At 39.9% G+C, this 17580-nt stretch overlaps 1 protein-coding gene across 20 annotated transcripts in view; it reads right to left on the reverse strand.

Annotated features, from left to right (window-relative positions):
- The window catches only part of ank2b (ankyrin 2b, neuronal), a 207950-nt gene that overhangs the window by 81059 nt on the left and 109311 nt on the right, over positions 1–17580 (reverse strand). For all 20 annotated transcript variants that reach the window (XM_072687958.1, XM_072687957.1, XM_072687967.1 and 17 more), the window contains exon 2: positions 5704–5805. In XM_072687958.1, coding sequence (XP_072544059.1) covers positions 5704–5805 — 102 coding nt within the window. The remainder of the gene's footprint in view (positions 1–5703; positions 5806–17580) is intronic.

A 17580-nucleotide genomic window follows, 5' to 3' on the forward strand; every position in this document is an offset into this window, starting at 1 on the left:
TGGATGCATTCAGAAGCACCCAATCTATCTCTTCCCTATGCCCCTGTTCTGGCCTACATACACCCACCAGCACAGACACAGCAGCATAATCACACCAGACTAGAGCATCTAAAAGCTCCCGCTAAAAAAAGCCTCATTATGATTGTGATGCCTTATTCCCTCAAACGCTCATTACGTTCACATAATTGCAGAGATTTGATTTATCACAATGTTCCCATAGCCATCTGTTTATTCAACCGACTGACGGACAAGAAATGTAATTGTGTGGGTAATAAAACAGTCAAATAATCCACACAAGATAATGCATCTTAAGGCAAGATGTAATTTCAGGTTTGCTTACAGATTTGTAATATCTTGTAATATCTGGTTTAATCAAACTGTCAATTTCTTTATAGTTACAACTGGCCTTTCTTTATATTTACAACTGGCCTTAACTGCTCGAAAATACAGGTCAAGATGTGTAAAAATAATGGAAATCACTCATATATTATCCAGGGAAATCTAATGTGAAATAAGCAATGTTATTGTCATGCTAATGTTGTTAGAAACTACCGCTGTCTTCAGTGAAATATTAACCGGGGAAAATTTGCTCCAAGGGAGTTCTAGTGTGCAGTAGTTAATGGTGTTCTAAGTTTATAATGGGGTCAAGCCAAGCATGCTACTCAAGCCCCAGACAAACTCATGTAGTAACCAACATCATATTCAAACTGAGTTACGACCAGAGAACGGCCAGACACACACCTGGGTGTTGATGAATCACTCTGGCTGTCAAGCTCTCTGACTGATTTCCAAGGCTTTTGAGGAGGGGATTTTCATGGTCAATGGAATTGAGTCCTAAATCATTACATGGGAAAGCTTGACAGTAACAGGGAAGTCTAGGCAGGAACACAGTGTTTCAGTACGCTGAGAAACAGTACGCTGAGAAACATTTGGTGGTAGTTATAGTTGCTTTGCCTCTCACTCTGTCTATCCTCCAAATTTTGTATTGCCAAATTAAAAAAAATCTAATGTACACTATGTGTCTAAAGGCATTTAGGTACTCACTGCTGGAACACAGCTTGTACATACAATGAATTGCAGATTTACAGCTGATCACATGGACAAAGAGGAAAGTTCTATGACACAAGGACTAGTAGTGAGTTGTGTTGAGTTGCACTGAGATGCACTGGAGTAAAAGAGAGGCATTCAACCCCAAGACCGCTGTACCGACCGTTGCTGGTAGTAGCCCTAATTCTGTAGTGCTGTTTTGCTGTCAGTGGAACTAGTACACTGTACACTGGTACAGGTGGATGGAATAATGAAAAAGGAAGATTGTAAAACTGGTTGTGAAATGGATACATTAGGCAAACATGAAGCGTTTGTAATGGCCTTCTAAAAGTCCTGACCTTAAACTTACAAAAAGGGATGTGCCTAAAAGAAACCAACAAATGAGTTAAATTCTACCCATTCTGCCAAGAGGAGTGGTCAAATATACAAGCAGACAACAATCTGCCAGAAGGGACATTTAACCAAATATTAGGTTTTGTATATGTAAATTTTTTTTAGAAACAAAAAATGTAAACCTGTGCACCCATTTCTTGTTTTTTCTATTAAAGGTAGTTAATCATTTTGCTCCAGAAAAAGAACAATTCAACAAGAAATCTCTGAAAGCCCAATTTTGTCATGACTTTTAGTTCCATAATGAGCATATGTCAACTTCCAACCACAACTGTACATAGCAGCATGTGAGCCATGTGAGCCCAATGCGAGGTGTCAGTATAACCCACACCCTAGCACTTCCCAGAAAATATAGGGCTGTTACTGCAGCAAATAGAAGTTTTAGAAGTTTTATCATAGACCCTTTAATGTCCTTGATTTCAGAAGAACAGTTAGATGATCAGGTGACTACAAATGTTATAACCATGAATATAAGCTAGGAGCTACCAATTAGCCTCATTGTTTTCAATTAATGACAACAGGCAACTATTTGCTTTTACTGACTGTCAGTAATTTATCTGAATGAACGACACCATAATTGCAGGATTTGGAAAGAGATGCATGATGATGTGCCTGTTTATTCTTCCAGTCTTTTGCATTTACATTTAGATGTCAGAAAAGCTTGGCTTGTCCAAGTTAATATTCTGCTGTAGGAAATCATGTGAATTTGATTTGGCAAATTCAAAACAAAAAAAAAGAAATAACATGTAGGTTTAGCTTTTAAATAAGGGGTCACCAAGCTTGGAGAATAATGTGAATTCAAGACAAGCAATTATCATCTGCAGAATGATCACATAACTACTGAATCCGAATTCAGATATGTACCTCTCATTTACCCTGATGGTAATATAATTACCAAATAACAATCAACTGGGCTGGCTTCTAGCTTAATAAACGTCTGTGCCAGTTTATGGATATTTTGGAACTCAAAGAAGCACTGGATGGGAACCATGTCTTGACTATCAGCAGGGGTAGTAATACTGCCTGTTTCAAAGAACATCTCCATATACAACAACTAGCTTGGTATGCTAAACTGGGTCTGATCTGTAGAGCAGGAGAAGGTTCGTCAAATCAACCAGCTGGTCAAATCAACCAACTGGGACTGTTCTTCTCGAGCAGACCGGTTGGTCAATTGACCAGTTGACCATTTGACTCTTTAGCAGAGAGCATATCCCATGTGCTAGAGCTTTTTCCTTCATTATCATGAAGCCCAGCATTCTTAAAAAAATCCACATTATAATCGTTCCAAGTGGTGCACAAAGTACGTAGAGTGTATGTAGATAATTAGCTGTTTGTTCAGCCTATAATTAAATCCGCATTATGAACTAACCATGCATCATAATTATTGTACACAGAGAATGGATCAATTAAGGCAAAACAAACTCAAAACTGTCAGTTATAAGAAACTGAAAAGACATTTGCGTAATATCTGCAATTAACTTATCGTGATATTTAAGGGGCTACTAAAACAAGTGTATTCATATTCATCATGAATTACTTTTTTTTGCATGACTAATCATGCATCATCTTCTCTCCTGCATGAAGGTTTGGCAGAACAAGCTTCTGTGCTGCAGCAGAAGGGTCATCTACTCACTAGAGACTGAATTATCTCTCCACAAAGGTCACCATTCTAGTGTTTCACATGCCTGGCCAGCACGAGGACACCACCCACATAGTAAAAGGAAATGAGATGTGGGAAAACCAGCTATACTGCAAGATACACAGGTTACAACAACACCTGGCATTTGGTTTTTCCACATTTATGATTTCTCATGTATGACTTTCCAAGGAGCTGCAATGTGATTCCACTGCCATTTAGGTGGCATTCCTTTATAACCATCAACAGCACGACTCTCCTACTTACTCATGGAAGGGCAAGGGGGGACGGGGGGACACTCGACACCTCAGCCAAAATGTTGCATGTGACCGATGTTTATCACACTGCATACACACTCGGTTACTGTTACTATGGTGCGGCTGTTTACACACTATCTGCTTCCACACACCACTTCTCTGCTATGCTAATAGAGGTTGTAAAAGATGAACAACCTTCCGCTGCCCGACACTATTTCTATGTTACTGTCATTACTTCATTGATTTGCACAAGTACAGGGCTCAAAAGCTGCCAGGTGGGCAGGTTTACAAAGCCAGGCCGAGTTCCTTCAGTTTGACAGAAATGAGGTCGGTAGTGTTCTTTAAAAGGGAGCATGGAGACCTTTCAGGTAGCAGTGAGCTTTGGGACCACAGACTGTACCTTCTAATGCTCATGTTGGTTGCCAAGCAATTCCCCTCCTCAACTGCTCACAGTGCAATTGAGGTACCAACCACATTTTTCAACTAGGGGTGTTTGCTACATCCATCATTGAGCAGATAAAGTAATTGGATTCTAACTAGCAGATCATTTTTAACATGCTGATAGATCAGGGTCAGAAATAACCAAGGGCAATGGGCCAAAACGCCCCTGTAGTCAACATTTTTGCCTCTGAGAATGGAATGTGAAATGGTAATCATAGCATATTTGCATTCTGTATGATGACCTACACTCACAGTGCACTTTCTCAGGAAAACTAATACTAATACTACTAGTGGGTATGGCCTCCCTTTGCTCTCAAGACAGTCTTACTTCTTCATGGCATGAATTCCACTAGATGCTGGAAACATTCCTTTCCATCTGGTCCATGATTGTGTCACAGAATTCCTGCTTATCTTCTTTTTTTACAGAACTATGTCCATTAAGACTGTCAGACACAGAAACAGTTTTTACCCTCAGACCATCAACTTCATCAACAGCTGATCACTACCATTAGCTATAGGTCATAAATATTACTGATAAACTCTTATCACTCTTATCCTACAGTCACTGCATTACTGCACCATTATTTATTTTACATGTGTGTACACTGCTGTGGTTACACAATATTTAATGTTTTGTATATTGTTGCATTTGGCTATTCTGTGAATAAGCACACTATATAGAAATGTCCTTGTATAGTCTATGTATACTTTGTATACTATTGTTTTATTGTTCTCTGTATATTGTGTATTGTCTGTAAATTATATATAGTAGCTGTATATTGTTAATACTAGAGAGAAACTAACAGCCAGAAAAAAAAATCCTTGTGTGTGTGAACATATGTGGCCAATAAATCTGATTCTGATTAGGAGCACTACCACATCTCCAAGGTGTTCTATTAGATTCAGATTGGGTGACTGGGAAGGTCACAGAAGAACACTGAGCTGTTGTGTGACAAGGTGCATAATCATGCTGGAAGTTACTGTTCGAAAATGTGTGGTTGTGGCATTCAAGATGATTTACTGGTTATAATGAGCCCAACATTTGCCATGAAAACACTGCCCACACCATTACACCACCTCCATGAGCCTGGATTGGTAACACAAGGCTGATTCGATCCATGAATTTATGCTGCTGAAGCCAAATCCTGACTTTCTGAGATATTTGTCTGCTCACCACATTTGTACAAAGTGGTTATTTGAGTGACTGTAGCCTTTCTGTCAGCTCCAACCAGTCTGGCCATTCTCTGTTGACCTCTCTCATCAACAACAGGTTTCCGTTCCGTTCCTAAAACACTGTATTAGGAAGGCTCTGTGAGTGGTTGAAAAAGGAATGTCTTTTTCAATTATATATGAGGAATCAAGCTTAATATGACCATCAACATGAACTAACAAGGTTGAAGGTCAGTCTTTCAGTTTAGGCACAAGTGCAGATGAAAAATGCCCCCGAAAGAACAACACATGTAATAAATCAATACAGAAAGAACCTCTTAGACTTGACAGTGCAAATGTACTTTGTTCATTGAGTGTTCTCATTACTCAGAGTGACCAAAAATGGCCCCTTAAACCGTCCTGCTCCTGCAACAGTTAACAAGCAAGCACCTTGTCCAGAAACACTAAAACATGGTCAGTCTGTTTATTGATTGAATCGTGGCCAAGTAGCCATTTACAACGAGGCTTCTTGCTCACTCTTCACTGAGAAGGTCACGTCATTTCGGATAGGCTGACAGGGATTGACGAGCACTCTACGATCCTTTAGGCAAAATTAGTTATCGAGCTAAGGCAAGGGATTTGGGCCGTGGAGGACAATAATATGTCCACTAATGGTCTGTAAACATGTGACGTCAAATGTGTCTAAGACATTCAAGGTACACTCAACATCAATTCATCTTGTCAGGTTTTATGATGCACATGGGTGAACAGACTAAACCTTACCTGATTGCAGGTGGCGATGTCAACCCCGCCCTTCAGATACTCCAGAACTTTGTCTATGTTCCCCGCTCTTGCTGCCCGCAGGAAACTGGTGTTGCTGTCCGACTGTAAAACAGATAAAGAGATAGAAAAGGTGCATTATTAGTAAGGATACCGCAATATTAGGTACTGATTCTTAGTGCAAGAACCTATAGGTGACATATCTGTCAATGAGTGGATATATTAGACAGCCGTGAACAGTCAGTTCTTGAAGGTGTTGAACGTGCTAAAGGCCAGAAAATGGTCATGCATAAGAATCTGAGCAATTGAATCAAATTATAATGGCTAGACAACTAGGTCAGAACATTTCCAAAACATCGGGCAGGTCTTGTGGAGTGTTCCCGGTATGCAGTGGTCAATATCTGCTAAAAGTGGTCCAATCAAGGACAACCGGTAAACCAGTGACAGGGTCATGGACAGCTAAGGCTTATTGATGTAACCCATGGAAGCCCCACCTCACAATTTACAGGACTTAAAGGATCTGCTGCTAATGCCTTGGTGTCAGATATCACAGGACACGTTGAGAGGTCTTGTGGAGGCACAAGGAGGACCTACTCAATGTTAGGCAGGAGGTGCTAATGTTATGGCCGATCATTGTACATACACAACAGACAATAGGCCAGTTCTCCATATCCAGCTTAAGTATAACCCCAGACTACATACATTTGTTTTAATGGTGCAACATCACAGACATTGCAGTTTAATCCAAAACCTAATCTGTGACCATGCAACTAGCCCTCACTGAAATTTGCTTGTAGCTTTGATATGAAAATCAACACTATGCCCTGATGATAGCTAGCTGAAAACCAGCTGCTCAGACCAACAGTGAATGTTGTGTGCTTTAAAAATAAAAGAGTAAGATGAGGGTACATGGGTCGGGTTAGCTTCCTAACTACATTAGCTAGTGCCTAACACCCCCTTATCCAAATAAAAAAGCCTAATGTAAAGGTTAGCTACTTCCATATTACACAACCTTATTTTTTATATATATGCACAACAATTAATTTTAACTAAAAAACTGGCTTGTAATGTGTATATTAATGTCATAAACACTTCAGCAAGCTAGCTATCTTTCCTAGCAATCTGTTCTTAGCCCTGATCTAGGCTAATTAATGGATTGTTTCAATAGCTACAAGCTACAATCAACTATATTTCTATTTAAATTCAGATTTAAATACAGATCTGTACTTATAGAATAAATCCCTTTGAACTTTAAATAAGTCACTTTGAACTCTGACTCTATAGACAGTTGAGAATGTCAATAGCTTCCAAAAGTCAATCTCATCTTGACTGTATGTTGTTGTAGATGATACTGGGATTAAGCTCAACAGCCCTGGATTCAGTAGTAGTTCAAAGATCCTGCTTTCTTAGGTGATCCCCCAAAATAATTTGATCAATATTAATCTGGTCTACTGGAATGTTTCCACACGGCTTTGACGGACCCACACACAGTCCACTATCAGGCGCTGGGTTGCTGAAAAGGTTCAGACTGTGTCCAGATGGTGGGGCAGGCCAAATCCATCTGAAAATTGAGACTAACACCATAGGTCCACAAAAACCTGCAGCACTTTAACCCCAGCATAAATGATATACATAGAAAAATGCATTAATCACATCTATTACAAACCATGACAGTTCAAAAAACACTAAATTAGCCCCACTGCAACTCTCTCAACTCTCTTGGTAAAAGAAATTGTAGTGAGGTCTCTTGTTTGCCATACTATCTTTCTTTTCACAGACACTCATTTGGCATAATGCCATAAATAAACACTATTATAATGTTGTATAATGTAACTAACTTACACAATACACTAGTTTAGTGGTTTTTAATAGCTATTATTACAGCATTAATACCTGGCTGGATAAATCTGCTGGCTCTAAATGGGTGGCATTAATACAGGGTGGCATTAATAGTCTATGTAAAAGGCAATGACTACAGAACGAACACATTCTGCCTCAATATCAGGGTCAGCATGTTAATGTTAAGGTGCAGCAGTCTCGATAGCAGCAACTAAACGCTCACAGAATGCTGCATAGAACTGCAGTGCATCAGTCAGCACCGGCCAAGCAATCAGCGGCAGCTCCCTGAACAGCAGGAGGACAAAGCAAACACCACAGAGCGGGTGTGCAGGAATTAGGCATTCAAAAGACATGGAAATGTGTATGTGGTCATTTATACTCTTAGATTCTGTGCGTCTGGGCTAATGTTAGGAAAGCAGGACGTCTGGTCTGTTAACAATCTCTCAGAGTCAGAAAACAACACATCTCATCTTCTTGTCAAACAGTTAATCACTGTCTGGGACTTGATTTCACATCTTATCACGACGTCTTTCGAGCTGTACAAGACTAATGATGATCCCTAAGTCAGGTCAGAGCAATAGTGCAATAAGGCACGTAGACAGTCTGTCCATTGGTCAACTGTACCTGCAAATAAATGTCATGTTCATGAATCTATGACCTGTCTTTGCTTATTATCACACTCTTAACAAGCTATGTCTTAAGAATACCCAACATTGGGTCAACGCTTATTGAAGGGTGATGCTCCTAAGGCAACACAAGACCAACATATTGTAAGCCTATATTGGCAATGGGTAAAAATCTACACAAACCTTTTGTCCAAATGTTTGTGGACACCCCTTTTAATGATTGTATTCAACTACTTGAGGTGGCACCCATTGCTGACACAGATGTGCACATACACACAGCTTAACAGCTTGACACAGTTCCTGTAGAGAAGTGTTGCCAGTAGAATAGGACTCTCTGGAGCAGATAACCATGAACCTATCGGCACCATGTCTAATTTTAGGCGTGGGTTTGAGGGCTATAAAGCCCCCCACTGCGGAGCTGTGGAGCAGTGAAACTGTGTTCTCTGGAACGATGGGATGAGTTGGGGGTTGGGGATGTGGTGGGGTGGCGATCCTCCAACATCCTGACCTCAGTAATGCTCTTGTTGATAGCTTCAATCAAATTCTGACAGCAGTGCTCCAAAATCTAGTAGAATTAGTAGTCCCGATGCTTATGTCCATGCAGTGTATTTGTATATGAATCAAACCCCAATCCCAAAAGTCTCTATTTAAACAACCAGTACATTTTTACTTCACTTTTCAAAACTGTAGAATATCGAACATTGTCACAACAACGGCACACATCTGAAACACAGTATTCCTGCTTCTGATAATAAAGAATCTAATTGCCAACTAACTGATGTAATCATTGCCAGACTTGGACAGAGATTTGCAGTACAGAGTTTGCAGGTTTTTGTATGCCAAGTATTAAGCAGCTTGCAAAGTTCTGCTCTGCTTCAGTCCTTGTAATGAGTTCGGCCGTTTGGGAAAATAAAGATGATGCATGAAATATAGCAGTAGACTCTACGCAAAATACATTCTATATAGTACTGAAAAAAGGTTCTGACTCGCAATGATAGTGGAACCACAGAGCCATCTACAAAAGGTTTTCCACCAGTGCAAAAACATTTGTTTACCAGGAAATTAGCCTATTTAAAGGTGAAATGGAAAGCAGTATTCACTTTGGCATAGTGGAATAATGATGCTCATAGAAGTGTCTGGGGTTAGACCAGAACACATATATTAAAAGGCCAAAACCTCAAAGCTATTACATAATAGCCTATTTATTTATTTATTTATCTATCTATCTATATCTATCTATTTGTCTACACCCTCACAACTTACATACACCCACAACACACTTCCTCAATACACACTTGGGGAAGTGAAAAGTTTCTAAGCTTAAGGCTAACCCTAGCTAGTAAGCCACACAGCATGCACAGAGGACAGTGAGAGGAATCAGAGAAGACACAGAGAGGACAGCATCACTTGGTAAGAATTACAAAAAATCATTGCAAATGTTCCTGTCACGCTGCCAAAAACAAAAACAGCCAATCAGAGCCATTTAAGAAAAATCAGCATGTTTCATACTGAGGGACAATAACAGGGTTGTAAAAAAGGCTTGTACTTACTGTTTATCCATTAAACAACAAGGTGCACTACTCAGTAAATGCGTTCCACACCACCTTTAAACATCTAAAGGGTTCTTTTATTTGTAATGGTTCTGATAGGGTTGTAATAGGGTTCTATATCATTACTACATTACCCTGGAAAAAGCCTTTTTTAAGAGTGTAGCAGCTATCTTGCAGTCTAAATTTGCAGTCTGTAACGCTGTTAAACAGCACTGAAGGCCACATAAGCAAGTTCATATGATAGCACAACCTGAGATACAGAATATGTACTATAATTTAAGCATGCAGTTAGCATGATGCTAACTTGTGGAGTCTATACATCCATTACTTGTGAGTGACATTGGCCTTGTAGCTCCAGGGCAAAACTTAAGAGGCTTTGACAACGAAACACGTCTCTGTTGATAGACCACCTTTGGAGCAAGTCGATTTTGGGCTGGGCAAATTAGATTTTTGCCAAACTACTCCTTTAAAAATATGAGAGGGATAAAGAGAGTGTAAGAAGCATGCATCTCTACAATAAATTCACCCAAGCTTTTAGACCCTCTACAGAATTTCAGTCATCTAAAGACACCTGTCCCTCTATCTGCAGTGTGTGCTGGGTTCACACTGTTCCACAGCCAGCATGTGCGTGTTGATGCGCCTTTACGCTGTTGACAGTATACAGTGCAGGGTGCTCTCTCTTTATTTGCTCACACTGTCAGTCTGGATGTTGAGCGATAGAGTCCAAATAAAGTTAAGCCGCTCACAGATCACTCTAAATCCTGGCTGCGTGGATGATGCAACCTGTTTGTGTTGGTAGTCCCACTCCCCCCCAGGGGGGCGCAGCAGGTGCCAGGACGCCGGCGTCTGTCTCACACACTGGGGATGGGTAGTCCCTGCTTGGCTGCTACAACGCTGAAGAGGACCGCAGAGTGACTCTCAGGAGAGCTGGCCATCTCACCAGGGAAGAATGACTTTCAACCCATGGTAGAAACAACACATACCCTAAATGGTCGTTGACCTGCACTTAGAGGTTAAATACACAGCGTGAGCTTGAAGGCTTCGCAGGGCATCCAACAATAAAGGAAGCCTCATGGACCTCTTAGTGACAGAAAATAGCAGAGAACACAGAAAGCACCAATTCTAGCTTACATGAACATGCACCAGCCTAAATGCCTGTGTCCACAGGTCTAATTGAGTTATCACTGTTAAAAGTATCTTTCTTGATTGACCTTTGAAGGTTCTTCAATTTGAAACTGTGAAGAAACTTCTTAAGGTGCTTTAAGGAACTTTTAAGAAATGTTTATTGTGTCATAGTAATAATTCCTCAAGCAAATCATGTGGCAATAATTGTGGGTTGTTAACAGTAGCAAAGTAACTTAATGGTCAAAGAAGAAGCTCCAAGTGGTCCAGCAGATGATGCCACTATGACCAAGGACCGCTGGTTCAAATCCTGGGTCATGCTGCCTGCCATCAGTAGCTGTAGCCTGAGACAGCACAACTGGCCTTGCTGTCGCTGGATGTGGAGATGATTCTCCCTCTCCCCACATCACTTCAGTGTGATGCTGCTTGGCGTGGGCATCTGCTAGCTGATGCATCAGAGCTGCCTGATCGGCAGCAGTTTGAAAAAAGGCATGAGATAATTATAGAATGGTTTGGTTAACTGGGTATACAAAAAAGAAAAAATAGCCAAAGATTCTCAGTGTTTTGTGTAACTTTGCATTAATGCTCATAAATGTGCATTAAAACAGAATTCATGGGTGTGGTCATGTGCTGCCCTCACATTTTAGTCTAGGGGTTAAAATTTCAGCTGGCAATGTTTTATCCTGTTTCTTAAAACATTTACAGTGATTGGATTAACTACAAAAGACTGACTCAGAAATATTTAACTTTAACTATACTCTGTGCAAAGCAGGTTCTATATAGTACTGAAAAAAGTTTTTTTTGATTTGTAATGATACTGGAACCCTTTTTGGTGTTATATAGAGCTTATGCATCCAAATGAGCCATACTTATATCGTAACATTATGTCACATTAAAACCTTAAAAACTTTCAAATGGGAACTTTATAGAAGAAGGAAAAACTTCAAATTTAAGTAATATAACAGTTTTTAAAAATTTAAAAGGTAATTTGAGACATTTTTCTATTGGTCTACTTACTGTGAAAAGTGAAAAACTGCAAAAAAGGAGATTTCCATTTTTGTTTCCGGGACAGAGATGATATGCTGCTCAGAACTATTGCCTTTACTAAAGAACCCCTGAATAATCACTTTTCTAACGTAATGTAATTTGACTTTGACAGGGAATATTCTACAGATTAAAACTTACACTCAAAAGAACAGAACCTTAGGTCGAATAAACCACAAAGCCTCTGTACAATTGCACAAAGCAGCCAGCCAGTTACTGACAAAACTGTACAAAGCAAAGAGAAGGTTAATCATCTGCATTCAAGAAATGCAGTCTGCTTAGATTAACTGGAGGGCAGATAGTGGAGAATTGTCTATGGCTTCACAATAGCAGCAGTGACATGGGACCAAAATGCTGTGATAATATTCAACAGATTCCTCCCAAGCTGCATTATGTAAGAAATTCTTACATTATCCTCATTCAATCTTTAACAGGAATGACAGACACAACATCTGCAAACAAACAAGGTTTTATGCCTCAGATCTGAATCGCGGGACTTGGAGTAAAGGGGCTGTTTGTCCTTAAGCAACCCACAGATTTTTCCACCGACAGTTTTCAGACAGTTTTTCTGAAAGTGTACATGCTAACATTTCTGAAAATGGTAGAAAGATTGTTAATCATACAGTGGCCTTGGACCAAGTGATGATTCAGTGAAATCATGTCTGAGTCATGGTTCTCTCAAAAAGCTTTTATAATTCAGGATAGACGTGGAAAATGTGAAAAACTTTTTTTGGAGTTTTGAGTTATGCATTTTCATGAAATGACTCATCTCTCATGAGAAGTCTAAGTTTAAGTCCTTAAAAATGAATGAAAAGCTTTGCTCAATAAAAGAATGCGTTCAGACTAAAGGAATACAGTAATACATATTACATCAAAAGAGCTGATGTAGCTACAAGTAAGCCTAACTCACCTTGCACTTTTGCCATGCTGGATAAACCCAAGCACACATCTACATTGCACATTACACTGACCTCTGTTACACAGTGTAAATCATTACACTGATTTTTGATGGCTGCCAACCACCACTGGTTGTGAACCATCACTGTTTTACACCTAATTTGCAACGACCATTTTCTTTTCAATAACAACACAAACACAACATCGCCTTGCTCGACAGTTTCTGTTCTGCAGATTGTGGGAACTTAGCTGAGATGCTCTTTTTCCTTGCTTAGGCTACTACTTACATAGCTATTGTGAGCCAGACATATAGATGAAAGGGCCTCAAAGTAACACAGGGTAAAATGTTAGAGATCAAAAAACAGCCTCCCCAAAGCAGGGTTAGTTTTAACACAGTGTCACAGCTGCTACATTCAGAAAAGTTCATTGTCCAAGTTTTTATTACATTTCCGTCACACAAAAACTTGTGTATGCATTTATGCTGATATTTGAATTCATCAGTTCTTCTTAACATTGTGCCAGAATTTCATGATTAACCAATAACAATGTTTTAAAATGTTTTCATTGACTTTATTTGAAAGCTATTCATTTTTTATTGTTGTATTTTGTATTGATTGTCATACTTTGTGGTATATAATAAAATGGGCCAGTGTTTGACACAGCCCTATATTTGGATGAATATACCTCCATGTATTTAGGCTGAAAAGCTTGTTAGTTTTAATCAACAAATAATTGCACTGAATTAATGGTGCTTAATGGTGCTTACTGGTGCTTAATCAACTTACCAGACTTTTCTTTTTACCAACTGTTGCAATAAGCCCCACAGTCAATTTACATTCAACCATGCCTATGGGGCCAGTTGTGACATCTGCACACAATCTACATTTGGGTAAACTGTTCATCCACCAATGGGGCTTAAATGATGTTTACATTTTCATTCACAGCAGAGATGTATAGGTCGCAAGTATAAAAAATCACAGTCTTTAACCTCTATATATAAACTTCAGAACCTGAGGGCAGCTTAGTCACTAACTTCAGTGAAGAAACACCATTTGTAAAGTGCATTCAACACTATGTATCTTCTAGCACTGCAAAGATTAGGACTCTGGTAAAAGCGCTTACAGACTATGGCTAGCTGTTAGAGTAACCAGGCATTAAATGTGAGGTTAACACTATATGTTTATGGATACCCCTTCTAATGAAAGCATTTAGCTACTTTAAGTTGCGCCCATTGCTTACACGGATGTGCAAGTGCACACACACAAACACAGCTTGTCTAGTCCCTGTGGAGAAGTACTGCCAATACATGAACCTTTTGGCACCTATCCTAATGCCAGGCGTGGGCTAGAGGGGTATAAAGCCTCCCCAGCAATGAGCTGTGGAGAAGTGGAACTGTGTTCTCTGGAATGGTGGTGCTCCATCCAATACTTTTGGGATGAGCCAGGGAGTTGGGGACGTCTTCCCTGGACATCAGAGACAGCTTCTCCAACAAAGTCAGGATAAGCTGTTTTTTTAATACCCTTGATTTTGGAAAGACACAGTGAATGAGAAGGTGTGTAAATGCTTCTAAGCTGAACACTGCATGGCAACACTAAATGTTAATATATAACATTTTGACAATATACATTAAATCTCATCTTCCTATAACATTACAGCCTATGCACGCTCTTAGCTTAGCCTCAAAGGTTAGAGGACAAAAAGGCTCAAAGCCTTGGCAAATAGAGATGGATGGAAACGCTACAGAACATTGTGTCAAAAGGCCTGTGGCTAGCCAGTGCTACATAAAACATTCATTCAGAGAGTGCTCCTCTGCTCTAATCAGTGTACTATCAGAAGGATTTATGAATAATGCAACATCCTATGACGACTAATGCCACTGGAAACATCCATGCCCCACCCAGTAGCCACAGAGACCAGCTGGTCTGTGCGTATTGAAAGCCATGACAACAAAGCCTGTCATTCAGTGAACATGCTTAGGCTCTGTGAGGGGTCTTGTAATGTAATTTGACAGGACAACTCTTTAAGAATTCTTTCTGAAATCAGCTGATCTGCCTCATATGAAGACAATATGAGACCCAATGCTAGTCTCAACGCTAACAACTAGGTCAATTTTGTTTCTCTCACCTTTTCCCACTCTTCTTTTTGGAGAAGTCGGAAAAGATGTTTCATCTAAAAGAGGAAAATGTTGCCCAGATGCAAAATGTCTGGCTGCATGTCTCGCTTCACTCTGATGAACAGTGTCTGAAGAGGGAAATTGAAGACATAAATATGGCACACATAACACGGCCCTGTGATATAAATCTTTTCTAGGCTAACAAGATCCAAGGTCTTCCTAGGTGTGTCGGTGTTGCCACACAACTTATTATTAAGGCAGATCGTGAAATCTGCCTCTGTAACACTCACAGTGCAGAAGATTACAATATGTAAATGAGCCCTCAAACTAATATCAATGTTATTTACTGTATGCTTTTAGAATCCTGACCAATCACACATCCTGAAAAGCATCTCTGTGGGTGTTGCGGAATCCATGTTTTGGAGTCCAAGCCACAGAGAACTGAGGCTTCCCTTCTAAAGTGCTTGATGAGTGTATCTTTGAAGCTTTTCCACTGGTTCCATCATTATGAACATTTCTCACAGCAAAAAGCTAAAAATGACAAACTGGAGATGCAAAGCTTATTTCTGATAGCAATGATATATTAGTATTTTGTACATAATGTGCAGTTTTATAACCAGTGCTAATGCATTTAACTCCTGGGGGGGTGGGGGGGGTGGATCACCTATCAGTCAGAACAGTCTATTCCTAAAATCCCAAACCCACACTAAAGCACATTCGCTTACATGCTGTCCTGCTAAACAGAGCAACAAGGCAACTGTTTACTGCCCCACTATTCCTCTATACACAGGAGTGGGAGAGTAAGAGAGAGCTCCTTTGGGATGCCCAGGCTTCATATAAACAAGATATCATTCTCCAACGGCAATCACGATGCTGTCAACGTTTATTAATTGCACAGTGAGTAACAAGATTGAGCAAGTGAACCACAACACTCCCCAAAGGCCTACCGCAGAGCAAAGCCATTAGGCTGAATATTTACTGCTATAGTTTAGCTTTACCTGCTATGATCGTCCTGTCAATAGTTATTTATACTAGTTGTATCATTAGTTAGCATCTTTTGTACTGCAGCAGAGTGGACAACTGCTCAGTACCATGGATTATAATGATAACCCCCAGGAGCTGCTCCATTCCTAGCATTAATAATGCGAGCTAATCGTCCTGCTGTGATTTACTCCACTCTTAGCCACTTGATATGGTCTCTGCAGCACAGCTCCGTCCTCAAGGACACAAGAAGCGATGAGAGGACAGTTTATGCTGCGGCACTTTCAGCATGGCGGTGTAAAAAACACCCTGCTGATGCCAGAAATACAACTTTTCCTCTGAGTCATGAGCCATCAACAGCTTGGGGGGAGGAGGGAGAGCCCACAGTCGAAATGTTAAAATGCAGAGATAGTACTACTGAGGTTTTTACTGAGGCTGATGCTGAACTGATCCCGATAGCAATGCGGAATTTCTGTTTGGTTCTGCATTACATGAGGTACAGATTCAAGTTTATCTGCTCCAGAGAGTCCTATTCTATTGGCAATACTTCTCTACAGGGACTAGGCAAGCTATGTTGGTGTGCATTTGAAAAGGATGATGGGTATGCATCTTAAAGGAGCTGAATGCTTTCATGCATTCGTTAGAAGGGGTGTCCACAAATATTTGGACATATATATATATGTCTGTATATATGCTGTTAAAAGTGACAGCAAAATCTTGGACACCTTGCCTTGTTTGAAGAAAAGTACCTGCAATGGTTGCATTAATAAAGATTATTTTATAATATTTAAGAAAAGAGTGCTCCTTGGTGTGATAAATAATAATTTATTATTATTATTTTATATTATTTTGTTATTTATATTAGTTTATAAATGAGGACCTCTGCTCTAGTTATGGTGTTAGTACAGGACAAAACCAGAAAGGATGGGCTCTCTAGTGGCACAGCCATCTACATGTTGGCCTTATTGTCGGGAGATTGCCAGTCTGATCCCCAGTGATGCCAAGGCCGGGAATCCCTGAGTATTTAATTGGCTTCACTCTGGCTGACTGGGTAGGATGGCCCTCCCTTTCACCCCTATCACCCAGAGCAATGTAGGTGTCTGTTAGCTGATGTAGCAGAACTGGCAGCACAGCACATTATATTGTAATAATTTCCCAAAAATGCAAAATTTTGCAATTACCTCGGTCAAAAAAAAATAAGGAAATTAACAGCAATATAAAAATATAATTTAAATGGTTGAGCTGAAAATGTTATAAATTCCCAATAATGTCATGGTATAGCACTAACAGTCAGTGTCCTGTATCACATTATTATGTTGTATTAGATTTTATAAAATTTTTGACCAAATGTATTCTATTCTATTGCAGTTCCGGGTGTTGGGAAATTATTACAATGTTAAGTGCTACAAGCATTCTCCCCGAAGCGCATCAGCCACTCAATTACGTTGCATTAGCATTGTGTAATGAGGAGAGTCCTAGCTAATGGGTGGGAATGTGGAACGTCCTAAATTCTAAAAAAGTGCATTCTCTTAGACATATATTGTCCTCTCAGTCAAGTGGTCAGCCCACACACACATCCTCATCTGAAAGGCCCAATATAATGTAACACTCGTGAGCACTGCCTCTGTGATCACCCACAGCTCTCTTCATGTGTGAATTCTATACTGTCAACCCTATAAATGGAGTCTGTTGCTCTGGGGATTAGAAA

The sequence above is a fragment of the Salminus brasiliensis genome, chromosome 9, assembly GCF_030463535.1.
Source record: "Salminus brasiliensis chromosome 9, fSalBra1.hap2, whole genome shotgun sequence".
NCBI lineage: Eukaryota > Metazoa > Chordata > Actinopteri > Characiformes > Bryconidae > Salminus > Salminus brasiliensis.